Source organism: Symphalangus syndactylus, chromosome 16, assembly GCF_028878055.3.
Source record: "Symphalangus syndactylus isolate Jambi chromosome 16, NHGRI_mSymSyn1-v2.1_pri, whole genome shotgun sequence".
NCBI lineage: Eukaryota > Metazoa > Chordata > Mammalia > Primates > Hylobatidae > Symphalangus > Symphalangus syndactylus.
Window position 1 is genome coordinate 88386552 of NC_072438.2, and position 26477 is coordinate 88413028.

Sequence of the window (26477 nt, forward strand, 5' to 3'; positions counted from 1 at the left end):
GATCTAAAGATGACAGAACCTCCCAACAGCCAAGTATTATGTTTCTGAAAGCCTTCCCATCTCTATTCCAACAGGTAAAGATATTTTTTTAAATGTCCCAAAGAAACAAGTGCATTTCTGAATGAGATGTGAAACAGCCATCGTTTATTTCCCTTTTCATGAAGGGAAGAACTTGAAGAACACGAGGCAGCACAAAAGGTGCCAGGGCTGGTGGGGCCTGTGTCAGCACTGGCGCCTCTGAAACCCCTGGCCAGGTTTTCCCGGGAACGAGACCTTCCCTGGGTCCTTCTGCGACTGGAGAACGGAGATTTCCTCATGCTAGCATCAACCATACTCATCAGAAATGCTACCTTTTTGGCACTTAACACTGTGCCTCACAAAAGCGGTGGGACATGGATACTACCTTATTCCCATTTCACAGGCGAGGAAACCGAGGCACAGAGGGGTGCAGTAACTTGTCCACCAAGTCAGTCAGTAGAGCTGGGATTGTTATAACAACCAGTACCTAAGCCATAGTTCCTCATACGAGGGGAAACTGAGACACTGGACTAAAGTGGGGAGGGCATCAGGGTCGGAGAGCATTTGAGAGTCTGAGCGACTGGGCTTCTCCTGTCCAGTTCCTACTATCCTGTTTCCGAGGCATCTCATGCTGGACCCGTTTTCTGATCTGTGGTGTGGGGGTCATCCCTGCCACAGGGATTAAAGGGAATAAGGTAAGGCCAGGCCAGGCCAGGGTGGGGGCCTAACCGGTATCCTCTTTTTCTTGAGAACTTGGTAGGACTCAAGCAGACAGAAAGAGCCACTAGAAGGCAAATGTGCATGAGACTTTGCTCTTCCTGCAATCCTTGGCTGCAGGGCTGTTTCTCACTAAAGATGACCAGAGGCTGTACTTAGAATTCAATGGAAAATAAGGGATTTTGGGATATTAGAACAGATAGGAAAAAGAAGGAAAATGAGCATTTGAGGCCTAAATACTTTCATTACATTTGCTTGGTTTAAAAGAAAACAAAGTCTGCATATTGAAAACCTCCAAGTTATTTTATTAATACAGAAATGTAATCAGAAGAATGATGGGCCAGTACATCTACAGTGCAAATTAAAAGCCCCAGGTAACTTAAATTATCACCTAAAAGGCACACAAATTCCCAGGGATCATCTTTTCATCCGTGAAGGGAAAACACAGCATCCCAAGAGACAAGCTCACCGCCCCTGCAACATGTGTGCACAGGACAGAGTAAGCAGCACCACAAACGCTAACTAACAGTGGACCCAAGAAGTGCTGTGGATTTCTCCAGACACAGTAAAACACAGACAACTGTCTATGTCTCTCACCATTTGACCAGACACACGCTGCTGTGTAGTGTGGGAGTGGGAGGGTTTTAGTGAAGTGAAGTGGCCCGCGGGTGATACAACTCCAACATCCTCTGGTGCTGCTTTCCAGTGCTGCTGAGGATTGCAGGAAGAGCCAAGTCTCATTATTTTCCACTAGATTCCAAATACAGCCTCTGGCAGTCTTTAGTAAGAACTGGTCCTGCAGCTGAAGACTGCAGGAAGAGCAAAGTCGCAGGCGCATTTGCCTTCTAGTGGCTCTTGTCCCAAAACGTAAACACAAGGCTAGTATTCACCAAAAGATCTGAATAATCTGAATGATCGTACTGTTCTAGGCAAAGACAGCACCACAAGCGCCTGCTGAGTGTCAGGCATTTCTACATGTATTCTCATCACAGCAACCCGGTGAAGGTAGGTGTTAGGCATCATTTTACAGCGAGGAAAACAGGCTCCGAGAGATAAAGTTTTCCACTGTCTTGCAATCAGAAAGCAGTGGAGTCATACTGGTAAATTTTAGAAGTATTTTAATAAGGAAAAATAAGCAGATGAGAAGATTTGGCATGTAAATACATGCCAGTATAAAGGAAATGCTTGATAGCAAATAATTTGCCCTGCATTTTCCACTAGTAATTTATTTTAAAAGATTAAAAACAATACATCTTATATTAGGAACCAAACTTATTGCAAAACAACAGCCTATTTTGTACATATGCATGCTGTAATGGCTGTCACAAATCAGAATTTAGAGCATGCTACACATGTGGGGACATTCTGTATGTCCACGTGTTACGGAGGCAGTTATCCTCCTTGCAGAAGATGAATGAGTTGAGTAATGACCAGGGAGTCACTGGTCTGCTTTTCTTTTAAAAATCAAGAATGAACTCAAGGTCTCCTGCTTTCCTAAATGACACACTCTTTTATCCAAGAAGACAAGATAATTACGTGGCACATACGAAAAGCTGTTGAGAGAAATGGCTTCCTGGATAATAACTTTGTGACAGGTTACATCTCTGAAAGGTAATTTGAATCCAGGGGGATAAGCAGAAAAGAGCGACGGTGGTTTAAGAATTCACAGAGCAGGTACTTAGGAAGGATGCTATGCCAAAGATTTACTAATGATAGTAAAGATACCTTCTGTGCTCTCAAAACCAGATTCTTCCTTGAACCTGAGTTTTCTGGGCTTTACTGGCTGTTTTAATCATAACTTTTTAAATCTAAGACAGGAACATTAACATGAAAGAGTATCTTCCTTTCTGACAGTCATTTGCAAAAAGCTTCGCATGAAAAGTATTTTTTATTTCTTTTTTTACACTAGCCCAAGAAAATGCACGACGGCTATTCACACCACACATACACATCAATTAGCATGGATTCATTCAACAGGATAGAGCTACTCACAATCACTGTACAAAATTAAGGAATGGACCTTCAAATTAGTCACGAGGAAGTTCTTGACTCTGCAAAACTGCATGCAAAATGGATCCAAGTGCTTCCTGAGGCGACTGCAGCCATGTCTAAAACAAATTCTGAAACCCAGGGCTCCTGCAGCTAGGTCTTGTGTCTGCAGAAGTTACACTGTATGACTCGCTTCCACTACCTAACCATGAAGTTCGAATTTTGAGTTCCTCCTTCTCAGAACACCAGAATTGTTCTATATAATAAATCTATATTTAGTACATTATTAAATGAATTCAACCATAACATTTCACCACTTCCTTTCTGAATCTCTGCTGTGTTACTTCATCAAGCCGCAACTCACTAGTTTAAAGAAGTTGACTATAAGAAAAATCTTATTAAATAAATTACTGGGCTTATTTTTCAGATCAGAAAGTCAATCTTACAAAGGTTAGGTGGCTTGTCCAAAGTCACGCGGCCAGTGCTCAAATCCCACAAATCCCACATTCGCAACACCCTGGACTCCCGGCTCCAGTTCCTAAGCACATACATTTAAAGAAATGCAAACAGGACAAGTAAGGCTTAGCCTACTATTATAGAAACGCAGAAAGAACTGTTATTTCCTGATTATAAACTGGAATTTCACAAAGTAGTCAAAAGGCACTGGTATAATAAACAAGACAAAAACACCCAAGCCACATTTCTGTTCCAAGAACATCATCTTTTAGAAAGGGTCAACTTACCAAATCATGTTTCTGCCTAGGCAATGACAACTTCACTCTGAAATCGGAGGTGTCGAACACATCGAGCTAATGCTAACTTATCTCAAATGTGGTTAAAACTGTAATCCAAAATCAACCACATGGGTATTTATGGGATAAAATAATAGAAGCCATTGTTTTACCTGTGCCACTTCTTCAAAATCTTCATGACGTTTCTGCAACGCTCTGGCCCGATGAAGAGATTTCCCCACACCTGTATGTTTGCTCAGAAATGCTTCTCCGTGGTTCTCGATCCAGTCTAGCACCTACAATGAAATACAGGTACATATGCCATAAAAACAATGTCCTGCCATGTTCAATGTTTAAGGTTATCCAATGAAGACACCTTCTGTTGTCAAAACTCTGTAAGAAACAAGAAGCAAACGAGAAAAAAAAAATGGGAAGAAGTAATTGGATACTAATTTAACACACTTGATAATTACAAGCTGATAATTACATCAGCTTTCCCACCAGGACTTTAATCATCTCTTACATTAAAAGTGTAAATCTTTCTATGTATAAACGTTACATGCAATAATGATTAAATTAAATCTCAACTTATCTATGCACCACTGAGCCACCAAACTGACTGGGTTTTGTATAAGACAGTCATTAGGAAGTCACACAGGGCCAATTTAACTCAGCAATTTTATAAGGCTTAAAGCTACACTACTAAGGCAATTCAAGTTTAACTACAGTCATTTTTTTTCCATCTCTTCTTTGGAAGACTCAAACACATGAAGTAAAACCTAACACTTACATGCCTCAGTCTTGAGCTTGGATAATTTATTCTTTAAACTAAGATGCTGCAAAAGCTAAGCATTTCATGAATTTAATTACTTAAAAGTTCTTGCTCGGTGAAATCCACCACACCAAAGAAAAAGTAAAAGCAAAGCAGTACAATCTGATGTTCTAAACTTTGTAGTTGGAACTGAGTAGTTCATTGGGTCTCACACTTAAATCACAAAACACTGACAATATCTAACAAACCAGAGTTGAGCCATGAACAATATGGGTTTGAAATACACAGGTCCATTTTTATGTGGTTTTAAAAAATAAGTACAGTCGGCTCTCCGTACAGAAGGGTTCTGCATCCACAACCAAATGCGGACTGAAACTACGGTATTTGCAGAACGTGAAGCCCACATATACAGAGGGCCAAATGCAGGACTTAGGCACCCATAGATTTTGGTATATGTGGGCGGTCATGCAGACACTGAGGGACAACTGCATTTACGCTACATCAAATGACCACTTTGTCCTCTTTGATGGATAGGAGATAACTAGCAAAAAACTAAGTCAGTGATGTCTTTAGCTAAAAACTAAAAACTTTAAAAGATTTTAAATATTTAAACATATTTGTTAATGCACAGCTATAGTATTGAAGGATCACTCATACTTTGCATGTTATAACTCTGGTGCTCTCTTTGTCCATTCAGCCTTCTCTAACAAAACACCTTAGGCTGAGTAATTTATAAACAACAGAAATGTAGGGCTTCATAGTCTGGACACTATGAAGTCCAAGATCAAGGAGCCAGGAGCCTCAGTGACTGGTGAAGGCTTGTTCCTCGCTGAAGGCACCTTCTATGTGTCCTCACATCGAGGAAAGGGCAAACGAGCTCTCTCAGGCCTCTTTTGTAAGGGCACTAATGCTATTCACAAGGGTGAGGCCCTCATGGCCTAATTCCCTCCCGGAAGCCCCACCTCTTCTGGAGCATATTTCAACGTGAATTTGGGGGGACACAAACATTCAGACGATGCAGATCAAAATGACCCTGGACTAAAGAACAAATGGGCACACACAGCAAAGACACTGGTCTAGAGGGCAATTTGGGAAGCCAACCAGCCATAGCTCTGCTAATGGCAAAATAAAAGGGGCTTAGCTTGTGGTTCCTTGCCCTTGATCAACTGTACTGTAGAGAGATCAGCCATGTTCATAGATACAGGGGAAAAAAAGCAGCAGCTGGTGAGCATCAGAGCTTGACATGTTCTTCATTGCTCCAAACCACTGACCTTCACACCTGAGGGCCTGGCAGAAGGTCCTTTCTGCTCAGGGTCTAGCAAAGTTGGTATTACAGGTAAATTGCAGACCTTAACAAACCTCTCGTGGTCCTCTGTACAGACCCTTCTAGAATTGGCAGGCACTGAAATCAGACGTGTGGGAGGTGTGCGGTGGGGGTGGAGGCCGGGCCTGGTCTCATTTCCACCCCTCCATTTCCAGCCCCCCATACAGAGACATCGAATTTAGCTGTGTGCTCTTGGGCAAGTTCTTTATTCCTTCTCAGCTTCAGGTTCCTCACCTGCCCAGTGGTGACAGTCACAGGTAGTTGTCAGCATTCGATGCCTCTATGTCAAGCATCTTAACGTCAATGTGGCAAATGGCATCCCCGCCTCTAACCAGAACTCATGGCAAGCTTCCATCTCATTTCAAGCTCCTGATGGCACAGGCTGTACATATGCCATTTTAACTAGTGTATTCAGTACATTATTTTAACTAGAGTATTGAATGCATTGTTTTAACTCGTGTATTGAGCGCATTGTTTTAACTCATGTATTGAGCACACGAACTAGTGTATTGAGCACATTGTTTTAACTAGCACATTGGGCGCATTGTTTTAACTAGTGCACTGAGTGCACATTACTTTGACGAGTGCATTGTTTTAACTAGCGTATTCAGTGCATTGTTTTAACTAGTGTATTGAGCACATTGTTTTAACTAGCGTATTGAGCTCATCGTTTTAACTAGTGCATTGTTTTAACTTGCACATTGTTTTAACGTATACTGAGCACATTGTTTTAATTCATGTATTGAGTGCTCTGTTTTAACTAGCGTATTGGGCGTGCAGTTTAACTAGTGTATTGACTGCATTATTTTAACTAGTGTATTGAGCACGTTGCTTTAGTGTATTGAGCACATTATTTTAACTCACGTATTGAGTATATTATTTTAACTCATGTATTTAGTACATTATTTTTCTTTCTTGGGATTAAAAAGAGAGTCCTATAAGGTATTGCCAAATTCACCACCTGATTTCGAGGCAGACAAAGAGTTGCTGAGTTGTTTGTTCCACAGTCTATTATATTATAAAACACAGGTCCATTCCACGGCTAAAGAAATGTCTCAAGGACAACTTCTGGACCTCTCAGCCTTGAGAATGGATACATTTAATGGAATGTGCTCCTGGGCATGAGGCCAAACCATGCAAAAGAGAAGTATCCAATATTTCTAGCTTGAAAAGAATTTAGAGGTACATAAGTAACACCTCTGCTACAGTTCACCTGCCTGTAAGATCTACAGGAGGGCTAAGGAGACTTTTTTAAAACTATATAGTATATTCCGTATATTACTCAACTTACGTAAAGAGAAAAATTAGGTCACCCGTAAGCAGCAAACCTGATGATTACTGGAAAGTCCACAGAGGCTTGAAATAAGGGCACAATTTCAAAAAATAAAAGATAAACATTATTTGGTAGAAAGGGCTAGAGGAAGCAAAATGCAATATTTTTAAATTAATAAAAATTTGTTTCCGGCCAGGCACGGTGGCTCACACCTGTAATCCCAGCACTTTGGGAGGCCAAGGTGGACAGATCACCTGAGGTCAGGAGTTTGAGACCAGCCTGGCCAACATGGTGAAACCCTGTCTCTACCAAAAATACAAAATTAGCCGGGCGTGGTGGTGCATACCTGTAATCACAGCTGCTTGGGAGGCTGAGGCAGGAGAATCGCTTGGACCTGGGAGGCGGAGATTGCAGTGAGCCGAGATCATGCCATTGCACTCCAGCCTGGGCTACAAGAGCGAAACTCCATCTCAACAACAACAAAAAAAATAAAAATAAAAATAAAAAAGAAATTTGTTTCCAAGTGGAAGTTTAAAGTTGGAAATAAAAGCTGCTATAAACCAACCACTCAGGATTATAATGGGCATTTTTCTTTTATCGGTGATTCCTTCAGACAGAAATGTAAATACTAGGTGAAACTGTATTTCCAATAAACATGAAAATAATTCAAAGGAATATGTACAAATTCCAATAATAATTTCCACTTTATTAAAATATTGCAGAAAGCTATGAAATCCAGCTAATATTCAAAACCAAACTCCCCATGAGGCTGTTGATTCTAAGTATGGGTAGATTACTCAGATTACCCAGTGATCCTGAGTCAATATACCTGGTCTAAGTAACATTTTAAAGACATGCTTGTGAAATCTTCCCATTTAAAACATACTAAGATAAGCAAATTACAGGCCTTTATCTATCCAGTCCAGCCAGCTGCACCTCCGCCCCCTTCCCAGACAGTCCTGTCATCTATTTGCTCTGTGTCTTCAACTCCACTGACAATAAGGCTGGTCTGGGGCTTGCTGCTTCCCTTCCAGATGAAAAACACAAAAGCTGATCCCTTCCCATGGCTACTCTGCACAGAGGCAGAAGAGCAAAGCTGGAGACCACCACCACCTTCCTCTCTGTTCAGAGGGTGTGGTGTGGGCTCATTCCTCAGTACACCAGTGCCCTCTAATGGACAAAATGACAGTCCCAAGGTCATGGTTTTTCCAAAGTGGACCGCCCACACTTGAAACAGCTACCATCGCTCAGCACCTAAGTCAAACGTCAGAAGGCAGAAAGCTGTTCAGAATGTTTAGTTTAGCTCCCTGTTTGTAATGAAAAGGAAACCAAGGCCCTAATTGCAAGACTGAACGTGATGGTGGTATATGATTATGATCATTTGACTAGCAATCATCTCGCCATCCAAGCACCTGCTGTGGAAGCAGCCCCTGACCTAAGGCTGTGCATGCGGTGAGCCATCCACCCTCACAGTGAGCCAGGGGTAGGGCGATCCCTATCCTCTTACAGATGAAGACACAGGCAGGGCCCTCCGTGACTTTATGAGAAAGCCTGAGTGTGCACTAGAAGCCAGGATGCCTGCCTCAGGGCTCATCCTCCCATCTACACTGCCTCTGCCCTGACATACAGGTGAGATGAGAAAGGAAAGAGCTCCGCTTTTATTTCAGAATGGTTCAGGCTATTGGGTAAGCAACCTCTTAGGAAATGACGCTGTTACAATGCTCAGCAAAATTGAGTTAGGGTAAATCTGCGAATAGTTACCAACCCTTGATTAGATGCAACAGGAACTGGCCACAGGTAATGCTTCCCCTGAGTCCTGCTGCAGAGTTCTGGCCATCCTGTATAAGCTATTTGTAAAATTATTTTCTGTAGTAGGTCCCTACTATCTAATACTCAGTATTTGTGGACTTGTAGAGTATTTATGGATTCCTCTCTCTCAGTAATTACTATTTAAAAATTTGTTTAAAAATTTCTCTCTCTTTCTCTCTCTGCTATGGTTTGTTTGGCCCCGCCAAGTCCCACACTGCAATATGATATCCAGTGTCAGAAGTGGGGCCTATTGGGAGGTGTTCCAGTCATGGGGGCAGATCCCTCATCAGTGGCCTGGTACCACCTCAAGGGAGTGAGTTCTAACTCTTAGTTCCTGGAAGAGTTCATTGTTGAAAAGAGCCCAGCACCTCCCTCCTCCTTCTCTTGCTTCTCTCTTGCCATGTGTTCTGCACACGCAGCTCCGGCTCTCCTTTGCCTTCCATGCTGAGTGGAAGCAGCCTGAGGCCTCCCCAGAAGCACATGCTGGTGCCGTGCTTCTTGCACGGCCTGCAGAACCGTGAGCCAAATAAACCTGTTTTCTTTAGAAATTACCCAGCCTCAGGTGTTCCTTTATAGCAACACAGACAAAGAAACACATACTAAACCCTCATCAAATAGGAGAGTACTTCAAAGCCTACCTCACAACAACATACAATGTGAAAAACAATGTAAATGATATTTTCCCTTTGAAATGCAGAGGTGTTGATTGCAAATACTTCCTAGAATGGTTTTCTATCATGGTCAAGCATCGCGTCATTGCCATCGGCTCCATTTATTGAATGACTGTTCTATGCTCTGCTTGGGAGGGCAATACAGGTCCATGATCTCAACCACAGAAAGCTCTGACATTCCAAATATTTTTTCAAAACTTGGTTCTAAAAATTCATCTGTCAATAAAACCTAACCTGAGGGTACTTATAGTCTTTACTGAGTCCTTAATAAGTGCAAGTCCTTGAACATTCAGCTACAGAAATAGCCATGCATTTGATTATGGGGGGCTGTCTAGATGCCACTAGAAGTGTTAGTATTATGCACTGTGTTACATTTCTAATCTTTGAGAAATTCTGAATTCTGAATCACAAATAAAAGCTACAAATAAAAAGAGAGCAGACTTTTATCATTATTTCTATTAAGCAAGAAATTGAGGCTCGGATAAATAACCTGCCCAAGAAAAGAGATTCAAATGGAGGTCTTCTCAACTCCAAGCTCACCACATTCCACTTCAGTTTGTAAACACCGTCTTTAAAATATTTCTAAAACTAGAGTTCCATCTCTAGAACTGCCACTTGAAAAATTACATAATACATCTGACATAAAGCAACCAAGAACATACTAAGCTAGTTTGTTTTTACAGGTAATTCTGGATCCAAAGAGCACACAGAGAAAATAGATAATCACCTGTCAACTGCAGCCACTGTCCTCAAGATACAATACATAATGAATTAGTGTGTTTTAAGTCAAAACAATGAGAACCCTTCTAAGTCACATCTTACACACACAAAAATGAAAATAAGCTCCTCTGATTCTATAACCCATTTAAAGAATACATGACACAAATGAAAAAGGTAAATCTAAAATACTCTGAATTTGTTCTTTTTTATACAAAGTCAGATTTTTTTTCCAGTTGAAAAATAAAGATTTCCTCCCTGCCAGCCCACATTCTCTATAAAACCAAAATTAACAACCTGGTTCCATTTACTTTAGTTACTCAATCACTGTCTTTTATTTAAATCACTGGGGAAACTGATAGAGAAATGAACATATTACATTCTGAGCTTTCTTGACTATCAAATCAATGGTATTTTACGGATATACAACAAAAGATGACTCACTGACTAAGCAACATCATTTCGGATCGGTTAAACAGAAGTAGGTGGCCATAAAGGAAGACTTTCACGTAGATAACGTTAATTTTTATTAAAGGCTGGTGTTTGGCAGTGCTACATGTAAGGACAGTCAACATTATGCTACTAATGAAATTTACTTACAAAGTGAAAATCACAAATGAAGGAATCCTTCTGAGTTTACATTACTGGAATTCATATACTCATTCTGTGTTAGTCTAGCTCACACTTTCTTTCCTAGTACTCTGGTGTATTTTACTCATGAAATCCCTGGTCTTATTTTTCCCTCTCCCACGGAGGCCAAGCTCAGGAAGACCCCAGACTGCATCTTTCACCCCCAGCTGTCTAATCGCCATGAAGCAGAGCAAGGGAGGCCTGAGATAGCTGGGTGGGGCTGGAGAGTGGTCATGGGAGCTCCTTTTCCCTTTCCATTGATTCCCTCCCTCCTAAAGGACTAAACTCCTCTCTCTCTCTCTCTTCTTAAGTGGCTGTTCTCCTTCATAGTCGCGGGCAATTGCAACTTCTAGGAAAGCCTCTTCCCTGTGACTAAAAGCACCACTCAAAGATTCTTTCTTCAGTATCATGTTGATTTTACTCTTTGCTTAGCTCAGAAGGTAGGCATCCTCCTCAGACCCAGAGCAGTGACACAGAAAAAACACCAAGAGGTTCTCGGTGCTTCTGCCAAGCCATTCAACTTTTCCAAGGCTTGCTTTTATTACCTGGAAAATGAGGTGGCTTCAGCTTCAAATTCTACTGTGTGTGTGACTACTTTTAAAAGTGAAACGAAACAGACACAGAATTCAACACACATTTGTGGGCTTTCGGGACTAGGGGAAGAGTGGGAACTTCTGAGGTCTAGCATTCACCACGGACTGACAATGAAGATGTTTTAGGTGAGGGGTGTGTGGGAGGGAGCCAGCCCTTTCCCCAGCCTTTCTCCTCTCACTGTTAAATCTGCAGCTCCTTCCCGGCTGTGGTTCCTGTGATGGCTGGATTCCAGTCCCGCCCCCTCTGTGCTCACTACTGCAGAAGGTAATTAGGAGCTGGCTCCAGACCCACCAGAAGATCAGCAGGCGGCCTCTACCTGCGCCCAGTGGTTCCCAATCCAAAACCAAGCCTGTGCCTCCACTCAGCACTCCCTAATTCTAACAGAGAACTCAGAGAAGATGGCAATCCTGTAGCCATTCTAATTAAGAGACACAATCAAAACTGCAAGTGTGGGAGTGTAAACAGAAGCAAGTGTTAAACAGCTAGGGCTATATGATTCTGACGAGTGGAATCAGAAAACTCCCTCCTGACTCAGTGAACAGATGACAAGGGAGTTCAGGAACTCAAACTTCACTTAAAAGCTAGGTCTAGTGTAGGTGATGCTAAACCTAGAGCTCCTGAGAGTCAGGATTCCTGCAGAGCTGGCTTTTGCAGGCTGAAGGAATAGGCTGGGACCCGAAGCAAATCTGTGAAATGACTTCTCTATAGACCTGGGATGTGTTGCTATGCCTCTTAGGCATATGCCAACTTCCCTCCTGCAGCTGGAATTCAGCGTAAAAGACCCTCATTTTGCATTCAAATGACCGAAATCCTCATGAGAAATCTCACACTTCCAAAATTCCCATGCACTGAAATTATCACTTCCTTCCTTGGACACCCCTAGTTCCCCAACACCAATCAAAGATTCCATTCCTTCAGGCATATCTCCCAGATATAAGACCAACCCTCCCCCATTTTAGAATAAATGAAGCAACTTTTAACCCCAAAGATTCTTTAATTAGCAAAATTGGGGAATTCCTTAAATTCCTTCAACTACTCATTCAATCATTCACAAATACTGACATCTGCTCTTCCAGACACTTGGGAAACACCAGTGAATGAAACACTGATGGCTGTCTCTGTGGTCCTCCCGTTCTTACTCTCCAAGACTTACCCACCCATGACTTGCAGGGGCGTTGTATTAGTCTGTTCTCAGGCTGCTAATAAAGACATACCCGAGACTAGGTAATTTACAAAGGAAAGACATTTAATGGAGTCACAGGTCAGCATGGCTAGGGAGGCCTCACAATCATGGCGGAAGGCAAAGGAGAAGCAAAGGCACATCTTACATGGCAGCAGGCAAGAGAGCTTGTGTAGGGGAACTCCCCTTTATAAAACCATCAGATTTCACAGGACTTATTCATTATCATGAGAACAGTACAGGACAGACCCGCCCCCATGATTCAATTACCTCCCACTGGGTCCCTCCCATGACATGTGGGAATTATGGGAACTACAATTCAAGATGAGATTTGGGTGGGGTCACAGCCAAACCATATCAGGTGTCCACATGGGAACCTAATGAGGTTCCTGGCCTTCAGGTTTGCTCCTGCTATCCACCCTCCATGGCCTACAGCATCAAGTTAAAAGGCACAGAATAGGAGATCCTTCGAGCTTTGAACTCAATGAGGTGAAATGGGTAAAGTTCAATGGGCCAGCTGTGAGCATGCAGAGAGGAAAGACACATACATGGCAGTGAGCACCCACGAAGCACCAAGATGAGCTTGGTGCTGTTCAGACATCACACACAGCCCTGGCACCATGCACTGGCATTCAGTGCAGGTAAGCAAGAGCTCCTTCAATAGGGGCCCAAAACCCTCATCATGGGGGCCACGTTTTCTGTGCCTGACCCCACGTTTTCTGTGCCTGATCCCATTTTCTGTGCCTGACCCATGTCACCTTGCCGGCACCAGCCCCACCTCATACCTCCCCATCCACACTAGGCACTTGCTGCTCCTTGGATGGGTCCTGCCTCCTCTTTCCTACTCTTGCTGGAATTCCCATTGCCCACTCCTCAATCTACTGACCTTCTCATCCTTCAAACAGCTGCTCAAACTCCACCTCTTCCACGAAGATATTCCTAGTAGCCCTCAATATGATAGCTGCTACTTGCCCCTCTACTGTAGGACCTTTCGTTTTTCCTTGTGCATTAGACCCTTGACGTTTGAGAAGAATTCAGAAAAAGCTCTCAGGAACACCCAAATTTGCACAGATCACTAAAGTGTAGATATGCCCCATCAAAATGTGTATGCTGCAAGGCAATCAGACACCACAGAAGAGGTCACAAGTTTCATTCACTCCTGATAGCATCTCACTCCTGATAGCACTTTGACAGGCAGGATTCAAATTTATGCCTGAGCAAATTATACTCCACATTAACCAAAGACATGAGTGTTGCAGATGAGCCTGACAGAGTCAAATTTAGTAGACTACAAAACTATCTGCTAAAAATAATCTGCTCTTATCAGATTATAAATTCCTTGAGAAAAGGAACTTGGACCCTGTCAACATATTTATCTCTGAAACTTTCAGAGTATCGCACATTCAATTAAGGTATTTTGGAAAGAGAAAAAAAGAATAAAGTCTGGACAAGAAGAATTTAGAGTGGACTAGGTTTGCCTGATCATTTTTTTTAAGAATATTAATTAAAAAATGGTCCAACATGGCCCTGGAGGGGCCTGCCAAGAGACACTTGCAAGGAGGTGGCGCTCACACATGAAGGGCTGCAGGGGAATGGGGGCTTTGCAGAAGGCATCCCTGCTGAGGGGCTTCCTCTAGGGGACTCAGCCAGCTTCAGGAAAGCAAACCTATGGGGCCACTCACTGCTCCTGACATGCTGGCATAACTAAATCTCAACAATCCAAGAAGAGCCAGGACAGCCGAACAGGTGAGGCAGAAAAACAAGTCTGATGGCATCCTCTTTGGACCACTTCTACCCATCTGAACAGGTAAAGCAAAAATAAGTTACCTTCTTAGAGAAAACTAAAGCATACTCTAAACTAGAAAACAGTGTGTAGCAGTAACACAGCTATTCATTCATTCATTCAACCAAACCTTCGCTGAGAGTTACTCTGATAATAAACATAAGGCAATGGAGAGATGTATATTATTTGATCATTAGGAAATGTGATAAAGAATTTCCATTTTCTTTTTAAGTGAACAATGGCAAAGGCAGCCAGCACGTGCATCTGGGAAAGTCCTCAGCAGGTCTTCCCAATTCCCCGCCCAGCTCTAAATTGGAAGCATGGTAAGTGTGCTACACACAGCAGCTTCAACCACCTTTCCTGCCATGCCCGACTACCATCCAAAATGCCTTCTACACAGAAGTTATGAATTGGTCCCCGTTTATTAAGAGGGGAAAAAATTAACCATGAAACCAAAATTAACCATGTTTTACAAACCAAACTCCCTCTGTCATCCTCCCCCATTCAGCTCCTCAGGGCCCACTAACAGACATATTTGCTCCTTCAAATATTTCTCAACAGACAAGCATTTACTCCTCTGGGGTTGCTTTCATAAAACTGTGATCATTCCATGCCTCGCCTATTGTTCAGTAACTTGCTCTTCCTTTTTCTCAATGTATTTACAGGTGCTTTTGCATCACTCAAAACAATCAAATGAAAACCACTGTGGTGTCTCTAACTGGCTTACTACGTTCTTATGGATTTCGGTTACTACTGTCTTTACAAATTTATCTTCTGCTGGTAACGTCCTTCTAAAACACTACTGTTTTTCTTTCATTTATTCTTAACTTGCCTCTCCTACTCTATGCTTAATATGGCAAAAACTTCCCTATGTGTCATTAATTCCTTGAGTTTCAGAAACACGTTTTTGGTTTTGACATCCTAGTGTCACAGTACTTGCTTTGATTAATCTTATCAGCCTCACTCTTTACCTCACAATTTAAAGCCTACAGAGCAATTTCTTGTTCACACAGCAAGTTCAAACCATTCCAGATCATTCATCAACAAAAATATTTACCTTAATGAGCAATATCTGTTTTCTATAGAATGCTAACAGGACCATATATGCATTATGTGTATTGCAAAAAAACACTTTCTCCTGCTGACATCCAAGCTGTTTGAGAGGGGAAAAAAAGCTAGCTTAAAGAACTGGCCTCATAATTATCATAATTACCTTTCTACATGTTTGCTGTTTTTAAATTCAAGCACATTAAGTATTTGGCACCAAATTAGATGGCCAGATTCAGCCTATTCCCAAGGGCTTCCTTACCTTGTGCCCTTTTCTAACCTAAGCATGAAGTTAGAGAAAGAAGAGCCACGAGAAATGGGGTGTGGGGGGAAAGGAGGGGGTGCCCTTGCTGCTGCTCCCTCAGAAGAGTTAATGCGGCCCCCTCTTGGGAAGTGCATCAGTCCACGGATGTGGAATTATGCTCGACCTAAGGGATACAAGGAATGTGGGGAATTTTTCAACAATTAGATTTAAACTGCCAACATTTCATGGTTTGTAGAAGTTTTTGGACAATTCAAAAACACGATTATTCATGATTTCATTCCCACAATGTCTGTCCTCTCAATCCCTCTTCACCACTGGCTCCACCCTCTTCTTTCCTGCACTGTATTCTTTCTCTGGCAATTATCTTCTTGGATTAAAACAACATTGTTAAGAAGTATGAATAATAACAAAATGATCACTCCTGAAGCACTCTGTATATGTAACCTTCAGAGAACTCAAAAAATAAAATTAGAATCAAAGCACGGTATATGAAAATTAAAAATCACAGGGCCACTCAGAGTCTTTTTTTTTTTTTTTTTTTTTTTTTTTTTGAGACGGAGTCTTGCTCTGTCACCCAGGATGAAGTGGAGTGGTGTGATCTTGGCTCACTGCAACCTCCGCCTTCCGGATTCAAGTGATTCTCCTGCCTCAGCCTCCTAGTAACTGGGATTACAAGCATGTGCCAGCGCGCCAGGCTAATTTTTTTTTTTTTTTTTTTTTGAGACGGAGTCTTGCTGGAGTGCAATGGTGCGACATCGGTCCACTGCAACCACTGCCTCCTGGGTTCAAGCGATTCTCCTGCCTCAGCCTTCGGAATAGCTGGGATTACAGGCATGCGCCACCACACCTGGCTAATTTTTGTATTCTGAGCAGAGACGGGGTTTCACCATGTTGGGCAGGCTGGTCTTGAATTCCTGACCTCAGGTGATCCACTCCCCTCGGCCTCCTAAAGTGCTGGGATTACAGGTGTGAGCTACCTCGCCTGGCCTGATTTTTGTATTTTTAATAGAGACAGGGTTTCACCAGGTCAGCCAGGCTGGTCTCAAACTCCTGGTGTCAAGCGATCTGCCACCTCGGCCTCCCAAAGTGCTGGGATTACAGGCATGAGCCACAGCACCTGGCCCATTCAGTGTCTTTTGAACTTACCAGATTCACGTGAAGAATGATGAGAGTGACGGTGAATGACATAGAATCTCACTCTCATTAGAACACAGGGCGACTCTCCAAATTCCCAGCCCACTCAGCAGAAAACTCACTCATCTTCGCATGACACTCAGGGAGATGGAAACCTGAGATCCTGAGAGTGGCTCTCCTGCAGGCTTATCACTGCGGTTCCCTGCCAACTTCCTGAGGCCATGGGCTGCCCTGCACACTCCAGGATTCCTCCTCCCCCGAGGTGACACCTCATTCATTCCTTTGTCTTTCCCTCTATTTGGGGGCAAGGACATGGCTATTATCTTATTTATCCCTAAAGCTATGTCATATTTTACTCCCACAGCTTTAATCCTGAAAACTCTTATTCTGTAATAAGGAAGCAAATCAATGGGGAACTGGACTTAGTCTTATTTTTGTTTCTTTAAAACAAAAGAGATGTCAACTGCTTAGAAATGAATAGTCATAAAAGTCTACCTTTCATCAAGGATGTAACTAATTACAATACACCTACTGTGTGCCATGGACTGCACTATCTACCATGTGGGAAGTGAAGCATGACCACCTCACTGTTTACATAGTTGGAAAAGCAGACAAGTGTTAACTAAATTATAACAATACACTGGTGTGAGCACACCAGCATTATTGTCACAAATAAATATAAATGAGAATGATCCGATTCCAGAAGAAAACTAAGACACTTCCCAGTGCAGGCCCCACATCCACTCCTGGGTTCAGTGCACAGGAGCTACTGGCTGAGAGCAGCCTGAACATGCGTTCTTAAGCCCAGTTTTCACTTACAGTCAACAAAAAAGCTCCTCTCCTTACCTTCTAGTCATCACTCCTTAAGCACAGATCTTCCCAATATGATGATGTATTCAAACTCTACTCAATACAAGCCATTTCCCATGCAGAAGGGCATGAGGCGAAACTGACCTGCTGAACGTCCTGCTGGAAAACACACAGCTGCAGCCTCTGATGAAGCCGGACCTTGCGGTGTTGCCAGATGTTCTCAAGCTGCCGCTGGTGGTGCAGTACCTCATGGATGACATCCAGGACATGGTGCACAGCCTTGGAGTAGTTGGCAGAGGCCGTCAGGGAATCGGAGCTGCCGGGAGTCAAGGGCCGCTGGAGCTTGTCAAGGAGCGACTTCCCATCTTGGCTCACCTGCCCACAAAAGAAATGAGTGATTCTTCACGATCTGAGGTTTGGCCTAGGCTGTGCCACAGATGCTGTCCTTGGATACATGTGTGTGCACCTATAGGCACACACGTACATGTACACACATTACACACACACCCAGACATTCACACACCACAGTTTTACTCAGAGGCAGTTTTATATAGCATAAAATTTAAAACAATCCATCAGCTATCCAATGACATCACAAAGCCAAATGATGCAAAACACTAGGTGAAAATAAAAGAACATTAATTACTACAAAACACTGTAGTAGATACTACTCAAGGAATAGGCATACTATTTGCCTTAAATGCCATAAATCAACGAACAGAAACTGCATTCCTGGGATATCTGCAAATTAAAATTTAAAAGTAATAATTTTATCTTGAGGCACGTTAGAGAGAATACAACAGATCATCACAATGGAACAAAATTGTTCCTTAAAGCCTCAGTTAAAACAAAAAAATCAATTTAGCACTAGGCAAAGAATATGTACTTAAACTTTCTCACATAGCTGGAGAGCAATTTAACTTCACAAAAGAAAATTTAAAATGCCATTCTATTTGGTTCATTAACTTTAAAAAGTAGTTTTAATTAAAATGCCATCAAGTGCTATATTACGGCAATTTATTATCAAACTACAATTAAATGAAAGCATTTGGGTTAATCAAAGAAAGAAGAAAAGGTGAGGGCGCAATTTAGAAAGAAAAGCATTACGTATTTTTCCTACTTAAAAGTGGCTCATAAGACTTATGAGTAATTAATTATGCCAGATGTTATTGGGGAAAAAAAAGTGACAATCAGACAACACAAACTGTGTGTGATGCATAAGGTAAACAGGTGTGGGATGCAGGTGTCTTAAGTAGGGCCTCTTCACATGATCCTTCAGCTTAGATACTTCCAAATCTAAAAACCTCCTTGGGTTTCTAGTAAGAAGAGCAGGCCGGGCACAGTGGCTCACGCCTGTAATCCCAGCACTTTGGGAAGCTGAGGCAGGCGGATCACAAAGTCAAGAGATCGAGACCATCCTGGCCAACATGGTGAAACCCCGTCTCTACTAAAAATGCAAAAATTAGCTGGGCGTGGTGGCGGGCACCTGTAGTCCCAGCTACTCGGGAGGCTGAGGCAGGAGAATGGCATGAACCTGGGAGATGAAAGCTGCAGTGAGCCGAGATCGTGCCACTGCACTCCAGCCTGGGCGACAGAATGAGACTCCATCTCAAAAAAAAAGAGGAGCAAGTTCAGGGGCACTTTTAACAGACACAAGCCCAGTTTAGAAGAAACCCTTAGAATAAAAAAGAGCACACAGAGAATAGGTAAATGGGAAAAGCTAAAACTGAGAGCCTTTAAACCAAAACCTGGTGGCAAGTGACCCTGCAGAATTTCCTAATCGCTTCCTTTAATCCTCTTCTAACTGTAGTTGTGCCACATTGTAACACGTTTACTTTTCAATACCTGAATTTGAGACGTTGGGAATGCTGATTATTCCTTACGAAGGCTTCAGGGTTTAAAATTCACTTAATACAGCCTTACAGCAAAACTTAAGAGGAAATGAGCTCAGCTGACATAACCAAAGATAACAAAGGAAAAACGAATCAAGTTAACTGCTGGGTTAGTGTCAGTTAAAACAAAAATGGAAAATTTAAAGAGTCTTCTAAAGCAGGGTTCTCACTTGTGCCCAGAAGTCACTGAAATTGGTGTGGACATTGTTGATGCAATGATTTTGAAGAGAGGAGGCACCATGATTGATTTGGGTGGTGGATTCAGAGAAGCAAGGTACTCTGAAATCAGCAGGGTATTAGCACATGGTGGAGAAATGTCCTGCTTTTTGTGATCATCTAAGCAAGGCTGTTTTTAACAGATAAATACACAGTTTTTCTCTTTTTGCCCAGTTTTAACATCACTGATCTTTCCACAAATCCAAAAACCATGTTAATCAAAGAAAGACAGTGTTTGGTTTTCTTTGGAACTTTACGAGAGCTGTTTTCCCTTTCAAAATATCACATGACCACAATAAAACCATTCTCAATACTTGCATCACCAAGATGCCACATGACCAGGCTACAGTTGTAGTTGCTATATTCACAATGGTTTTATATATATGACCAGCATCTGAATATCTAATTTTTTCACCTACAATAGATGTATTTAGGCATTTATCGACTGAAAAACATTTTATCATAAATCACCTTTGTCTCCAACTTACACTGTAGCATATAATTTTTATGTACACATATAAAATATATGCAAAGGTAGATTAAACTACATATGCATTTTATTTCAGGATCATAAAGCAGGTGTCATAAAATTTGTGTTATATCATTGGAGTGCTGCATCTCTTAGAACTGAGAGCTACTGCTCCAAGTCATACATTTCACATTGTGTTGACCCTAAGAAGAATTCCTTACAAATAGTTTCTCTACATTTTACTCCTTGCAATACTGTTGGAAAATGCACACCGGAGCGTATGATTTGGTGAACATGTGCCAGAAACTGACAGCTGCTTCCCCAAAGTCCACTTGCCCCTCCCTGATAGCCAAACCCCTACAGTCAGAAACAGCAACACTCCAGCTATAATGCCACGTTTCCCAGCCTTGCTTACATATATGAGTGGCCAATATACAAAAGTAAAAAATGTTGAATGGGAATTCCAGAAAAGCTGTTTAGGGGCTAAGCCGGCAGGTATGCTCATTCCCCTTGTCCCTTCCTCCTCCTTGCCGCCAAGAACTTGAATGAGGTGGCTGGAGCTTTAGCGGTTATTGATGACTCTGAGGCAATCTTAAAAACAGCAGCCTACCTGCTAAAAAAAAGGCAGCACAGAAAGACAGAAGGATCCAGAGATCTCTTACTAATAGAGCTAACACACTAGCCCTGGAATGACAGCCTTTGGATTTCTTTTACAGACGGAGAAAGCCAATTTCTCTCTTAAGCCATTGTTTTGCAACTTAAACCACCAAATGCAAAAGGACAAGATGAGTCCCCAGCCCTCAGCAAGTTTCCAAAACGCATCCCTGTGACACCATTAATATTCTTCTACTGAGAATGGAGTACTCTGAGCAACAACATTCCATGGAATCTTTCATTCCTTGAGTGTCTCTGCAACTGTGTAACAGATCTCCATGCCAGAGATCACGACTGGATTTCGAAGGACACACTTGCTCATGGCGGTGGAGGGGTAGTGGGAAATGCCTGCTGAGGAAGTCAACACACAAATACCTTAACATAAAATAACTCATTAAGGAAAGCTCCACCTTCTGAGAATTCATAAGCAGGGATTAATGTGTCTGTTGGTCCCACCACTGGTACTGTCATTTACTGATAGTGACAGTGGCAGTAAAGACCCTGGGCGAGAAAACACCTCTTGTACCCACTTTAAAACCAGACAGCATGGAACTCCAAATCCATGTTCAAAAACAGCATTTCTCCAATAAACCTTTCCAAATATGATTCTATATTATTCCAGTACAAGTTTTGTAGACTTGGCAATTAAAACGCATGATTTAAGCACATAAAGGACGGCATATATAGTTTCACCTTTGGCAAAATGTCTTAGTCTTTGTAATTACAGTAATATTATGTGGAAAAAATATGCTACAATTTTATGAAGACTGCTGTTCTGTTGTATAGAGATAATAATTTTTAAATGGTACAGAATAACCAGGAGAAAATTAATGAAAGAAGGGACTGTATAGAGCAGACAAAAAAATTCATATAAAATGTAAGTGCTAAAACAAGTAATGTAAGTTTATGGCATGTAGTGTACACCATTTCTTAACTACAGAACCAGGTGACTGAATTTACTTCAGTTATACGTTTTGTTTAAAACTCTGTTTTTAGCTTCCAGGCACTGAAACTCAGAGCCACAAAGAGACAACAGCTGCAAAAAGAAAATCAAGCTTATTAAATAGCAGGACTTTCCTATAATAATTTTTTAACCAATCAGATCAGCTCATTTTTCAGTCTGCTCTTTGTTTTTCTTAGAATACACAGCTGTGGAACTTGAAGGGCAATCAAAGTTACATGTTACAAAGATTAACATTTTATAAATAGAGAAACTAAAATGCTCTGATATCCAAATGAGTTCAGAAAAATGCAAGTACTAACTAAAGCAGAAAAGGTAATTAAAGGCAAGTTTAAAATTTTACCATATCAAAGATATGTTTGTTCCTAATATTTAAAAGGAAGTGTAACTATTTAAAATGTAGAACAATGGGCTGGTTCTTGAATATTTACTGTTCATCAGAACTGCACATAGACTTGTAACTTGGATTTCTGCATGCCACCCTTAAAAACAGCCATAAAACTTCAGAGATTTGCCTATTCTTGTTTCTGGTACTGGGATCTCTACATTTCCTGTAAAATCAGATGAGGGCTGAGCGTTTCCGGCAGGAATATTCTTCACCTGCACAAGGGATGAACGTGGCTCTGACCTAAGGAAAGACAGCAGCATCTAGACATTCTTGCTTACCACTGCAAAAGCAACAACTGCCCAAAGACCAAATAAAGATGAGTGACAGCATATCAACTAGGTCCAAATGCAGTGTTTTAGATCTAAAAAGTGCTAGAAAATGGCATTCCCAAGATACAACAAAAACAGGCAAAATACACCAAGACATTTAGTCTGTAATAAAGAAAAAGTGTTCCTTCAAAACTTTTATGAAATGAATTGCACTGTTTCTGCTGACTCAAAGCCAGCACTGTTTTAATTCTTTTTCAGGCTTAGCTCGCCATGGCCTGCAGAGCATAGACCTCCACCCTAAGCCTGGGAATGATTTCTCTCTCCTCTCCAACTCTTGCTGAACTTATTCTCATATCAAGGTTCTAATAAAGCAGAAAAGAATGAAAAGGAGTCAGAAGGTAACTACCCAGTTTATTCTGCAGCAATAGTTGACATTCCTCAGCCAAATAGTTGAACCCTTCTGAGTAAGAAGGTTCCAATCTGCCTTCAGATGGCTACATAAGATGCTCCTACCAACAGTGCAGGTCAATTACCTCCTGAAAGGTCATGTGTTCCCAACGACAGATACTTTCCCATGCTTCAGGGAGAACACAGAGAAAGCTGGTTCCTTCTCCAGGCAAAGTTCTTATAGGATGGACCTCCAAATGCTGATTTCTATTTCTTTCAGCTATTCAGTTTCTTATTCAAAACCAGATCAGTTTACCTTGGTTTGACTCTCTGACACCTGTAAACCTGGGATTATCAGAAAGGAAAAACTAAAATAAGACCAAAACAGGAAACGTCTGGAGCAGCCCAGTTGGCGTGAGTCAGGTACATGTGCCTGACATGCATGTTCCATAGACTGCACCTGGGCTCTACTTTTGCTGCTCTTATATTTCAAGTGCTTGCAAGGCCTCAAGCTGAGTTTGGGGTGAGAAGAAGACAGCTCTGGGCTGTCGTATGGGCTGTTGGCTCTGATACTATGGCAGATGCTGACTACAGCACTGCATGTTGCTACAGCAACACTGCGATCTTTAATGAGGCTTTATACAACTGTGATAGAAGTGACAGCTGGGCGCGGTGGCTCACGCCTGTAATCCCAGCACTTTGGGAGGCCGAGGTGGGCGGATCACTTGAAGTCAGGAGTTCAAGACCAGCCTGGCCAACATGGCGAAATGCTGTCTCTACTAAAAATATAAAAATTAGCTGGGCCTGGTGGCACACGCCTGTAATCCCAGCTGCTCAGGAGGCTGAGGCACAAGAATCGCTTGAACTCAGGAGGCAGAGGTTGCAGTGAGCCAAAATGGCATCATTGCATTCCAGCCTGGGCAACAGAACAAGACTCCACTCTGCAAAAAAAGAAGTGACTCGGGCCGGGCGCGGTGGCTCACGCTTGTAATCCCAGCACTTTGGGAGGCCGAGGCGGGTGGATCACGAGGTCAGGAGATCAAGACCAGGTGAAACCCCGTCTCTACTAAAAAAATACAAAAAATTAGCCGGGCGTGGTGGCGGGCGCCTGTAGTCCCAGCTACTCGGAGAGGCTGAGGCAGGAGAATGGCGTGAACCCGGGAGGCAGAGCTTGCAGTGAGCCGAGATTGCGCCACTACACTCCAGCCTGGGAGACAGAGCGAGACTCCATCTCAAAAAAAAAAAAAAAAAAAAAAGAAATGACTCTACCGCAAGGGAACTGAGCTTCCACACACATCACAGAGAGGTGGTTTTTTGGTTTTAAGAAGTTTCCTATCCAGGTGACTCATTTTGCTGTGTGTTTTCATCTTATGCTAATAGCACTGACCCTGCCATCACCCACTGATACAGTGCCTTTAAACAGGAGCTCAACCAGCTTTGCAGGCAGCAAATCAGTCATTCCCATGAGGCCCTGTTGAGGCACATACTAAGTTGGCACATTTGTTAAACTGAGAAATGGATGCAGAAACTAAGCCCTGAAGTCACATGAGATCCAGCAAGCCAACGCCCCACGGTACTTCGCCTTGCTTGTGCTCCATGGCTGCAGCAGTAGCCCTTTGGTGGATGTGTGGCTGCTTACTATGCAGTCTCACCTTGCAATCCAAACACCTGGCATTAAGGCTTGCGAGGCAACACAGGCACACTGAGATGAAAATCATTTTTATAAATTCAGTTTGTTGAAAAACTGGTAGCTGAGTTGGCTTACTTAAAATGTTAAAAATGACTATAACTTATCTCCGACATTTACACTGCTTCACTCTCTTGTGATCAACTGTAGCCAACAAGATTAGCTCAGACCTGGCAAGCTGAAGCAAGTGAGTGTTCAGGAGGCCCAAGTGCGTTCCTGTTGCTAAAGCACAAACAGGAGTGACACGGGCAGGTCTAATTAAAGCACAGCAGAGCAGGTGCTTGCGTCTTGGAAAAAAAAATGCTGGGAAAGTTTCCCAAAGCAAATTTATATGATCAGAGACTAGAAACTATAAACACTGTTCAAAGAAAAAAAATCGTAGAGAAAACGAAGGGAGGAGGAGAGAAGAAAGGGAATAAGGAAGGACCGGAAGAGAGAGGCAAGAAAAAGGAAATAAAAAAAGCAAAGCAAGCCCTGTTTATAAGTACTCCTATCCCCACATGACCCGGCATCCAGCTCGATGTCTAGCACTTAGCAGGGGCTCCGCATCTGTGACATGGACGCCTCCTCAGCAGACCCCCAACTCTTTAGAGCAAGCTCAGGAGTGCTGCTCAGCATGTGATCTGTGTACCATCGGCATCAGTCGCTGCAGCACTAGGGAAGGCCTCTGAAAATAGAGATTCACTGTCTCTGGGGTAGAGTACTGCCGCATTTTAAACCAAGACACTCATGTCTGCAAAACACTGATTTAGGAATATAAAATAAAAATTACCTACAAAACAAAAGCAGTCCTTCCCTTCCCATCTTCCTGACACGTTCCTTCTTGGCATGAAGAAAATGAGGAAGTGAGGGGTGGAGGTGCCAACAGAGGTGTCCCTGCACCAGGTTAAGGGAGTGGGTGGTAGGAGCTGAAGGTGGAGAACCCAGACAGAATGGTTGGGAAATGGAGCAAATACACCAAGTGAACAAATAAGTTAACACATTAAGGACAATAGAAGCCAGGTTTCTTGCTGCCTGAGAATAGATTAACAAACTTAGAAAGGGAAAGGATGGAAAGAACCCTGAGGTATCGGATTCGAAATGTATAAACACATGTATTTTTAATACAGATAGATACAGATAGACACAGCAGTAATTTTATATGGACGTGTATGTGCATGTGTAGATAAATGTGTGGATGGGTAGGTGGGTGGGTGGGTGGATAAGTGGTTGGGTAGATAGATAAATGAATGAGTGGCTGGGTGACTGGGTGGGTGGATGGATGGTTGGGTGATGAGGTGGAGATGGACAGTTGGGTGACTGGGTGTATGGATAGGTGGCTGGGTGATTGGGTGGATGGACAGATGGACTAGACAGATGTGGATGGGTGGTTGGGTGACTGAGTCAATGGACGGGCAATTGAGTGATACGGCAGACGGATGGATATGGGTAGATGGGTAGATTGATGAATGTAGGTGGATAGACGGAGGATGGGTGATTGGGTGGTTGGTTGGATAGATGAATGGATGGGTAACTGGATGGTTGAATGGATGGATGGACAGATGAATGGGTGGTTGGGTGATTAGGAGGATGGATGGATGGATGGATGGATGGATGGATGGATGATGAATGGGTGGTTGGGTGATTGGTTGGATGAATGAATGCATTAATGAATGAATGATTGGATAAATGGACAGATGAATGGGTAGTTGGGTGATTAGGTGGATGGATGGATAAATGGATGGGGGTCGGGAGGGTGGATGGATGGATGGATGGGTGGTTGGGTAATTGGTTGGATAGAACAATGGATGTGTGATTGGATAAATGGAGGGATGGATGGTTGGATGGAAGAATGGATGGGTGACTGAATGGATGGACAGATGAATGGGTGGCTGGGTGTGTGGATGGATGGATGGATGGATGGATGGATGGATGGATATAGATGGATGAATGGATGGGTGGCTGGGTAATTGGGTAGGTGGATGGGTGGTTGGGTGGATGAACAATGGGTGGTTAGGTGGAGCGATGGATGCATAGATAGATGGATGGATGGGTGAACGGATGGCATTCATGTTTCCTAACTCTGTCTGCTAAGAGGGCCTAGAAGCAGT

General features: G+C 42.6%; 1 protein-coding gene across 3 annotated transcripts in view; it reads right to left on the reverse strand.

Annotated features, from left to right (window-relative positions):
* TRIO (trio Rho guanine nucleotide exchange factor) overlaps positions 1 to 26477 on the reverse strand; it is a 365439-nt gene that overhangs the window by 173677 nt on the left and 165285 nt on the right. For all 3 annotated transcript variants that reach the window (XM_055245954.2, XM_063619580.1, XM_055245955.2), the window contains exons 9-10: positions 17609 to 17839; positions 3629 to 3751 (exon numbers count right to left, since the gene is read on the reverse strand). In XM_055245954.2, the coding sequence (XP_055101929.1) occupies positions 3629 to 3751; positions 17609 to 17839 (354 nt within the window). The remainder of the gene's footprint in view (positions 1 to 3628; positions 3752 to 17608; positions 17840 to 26477) is intronic.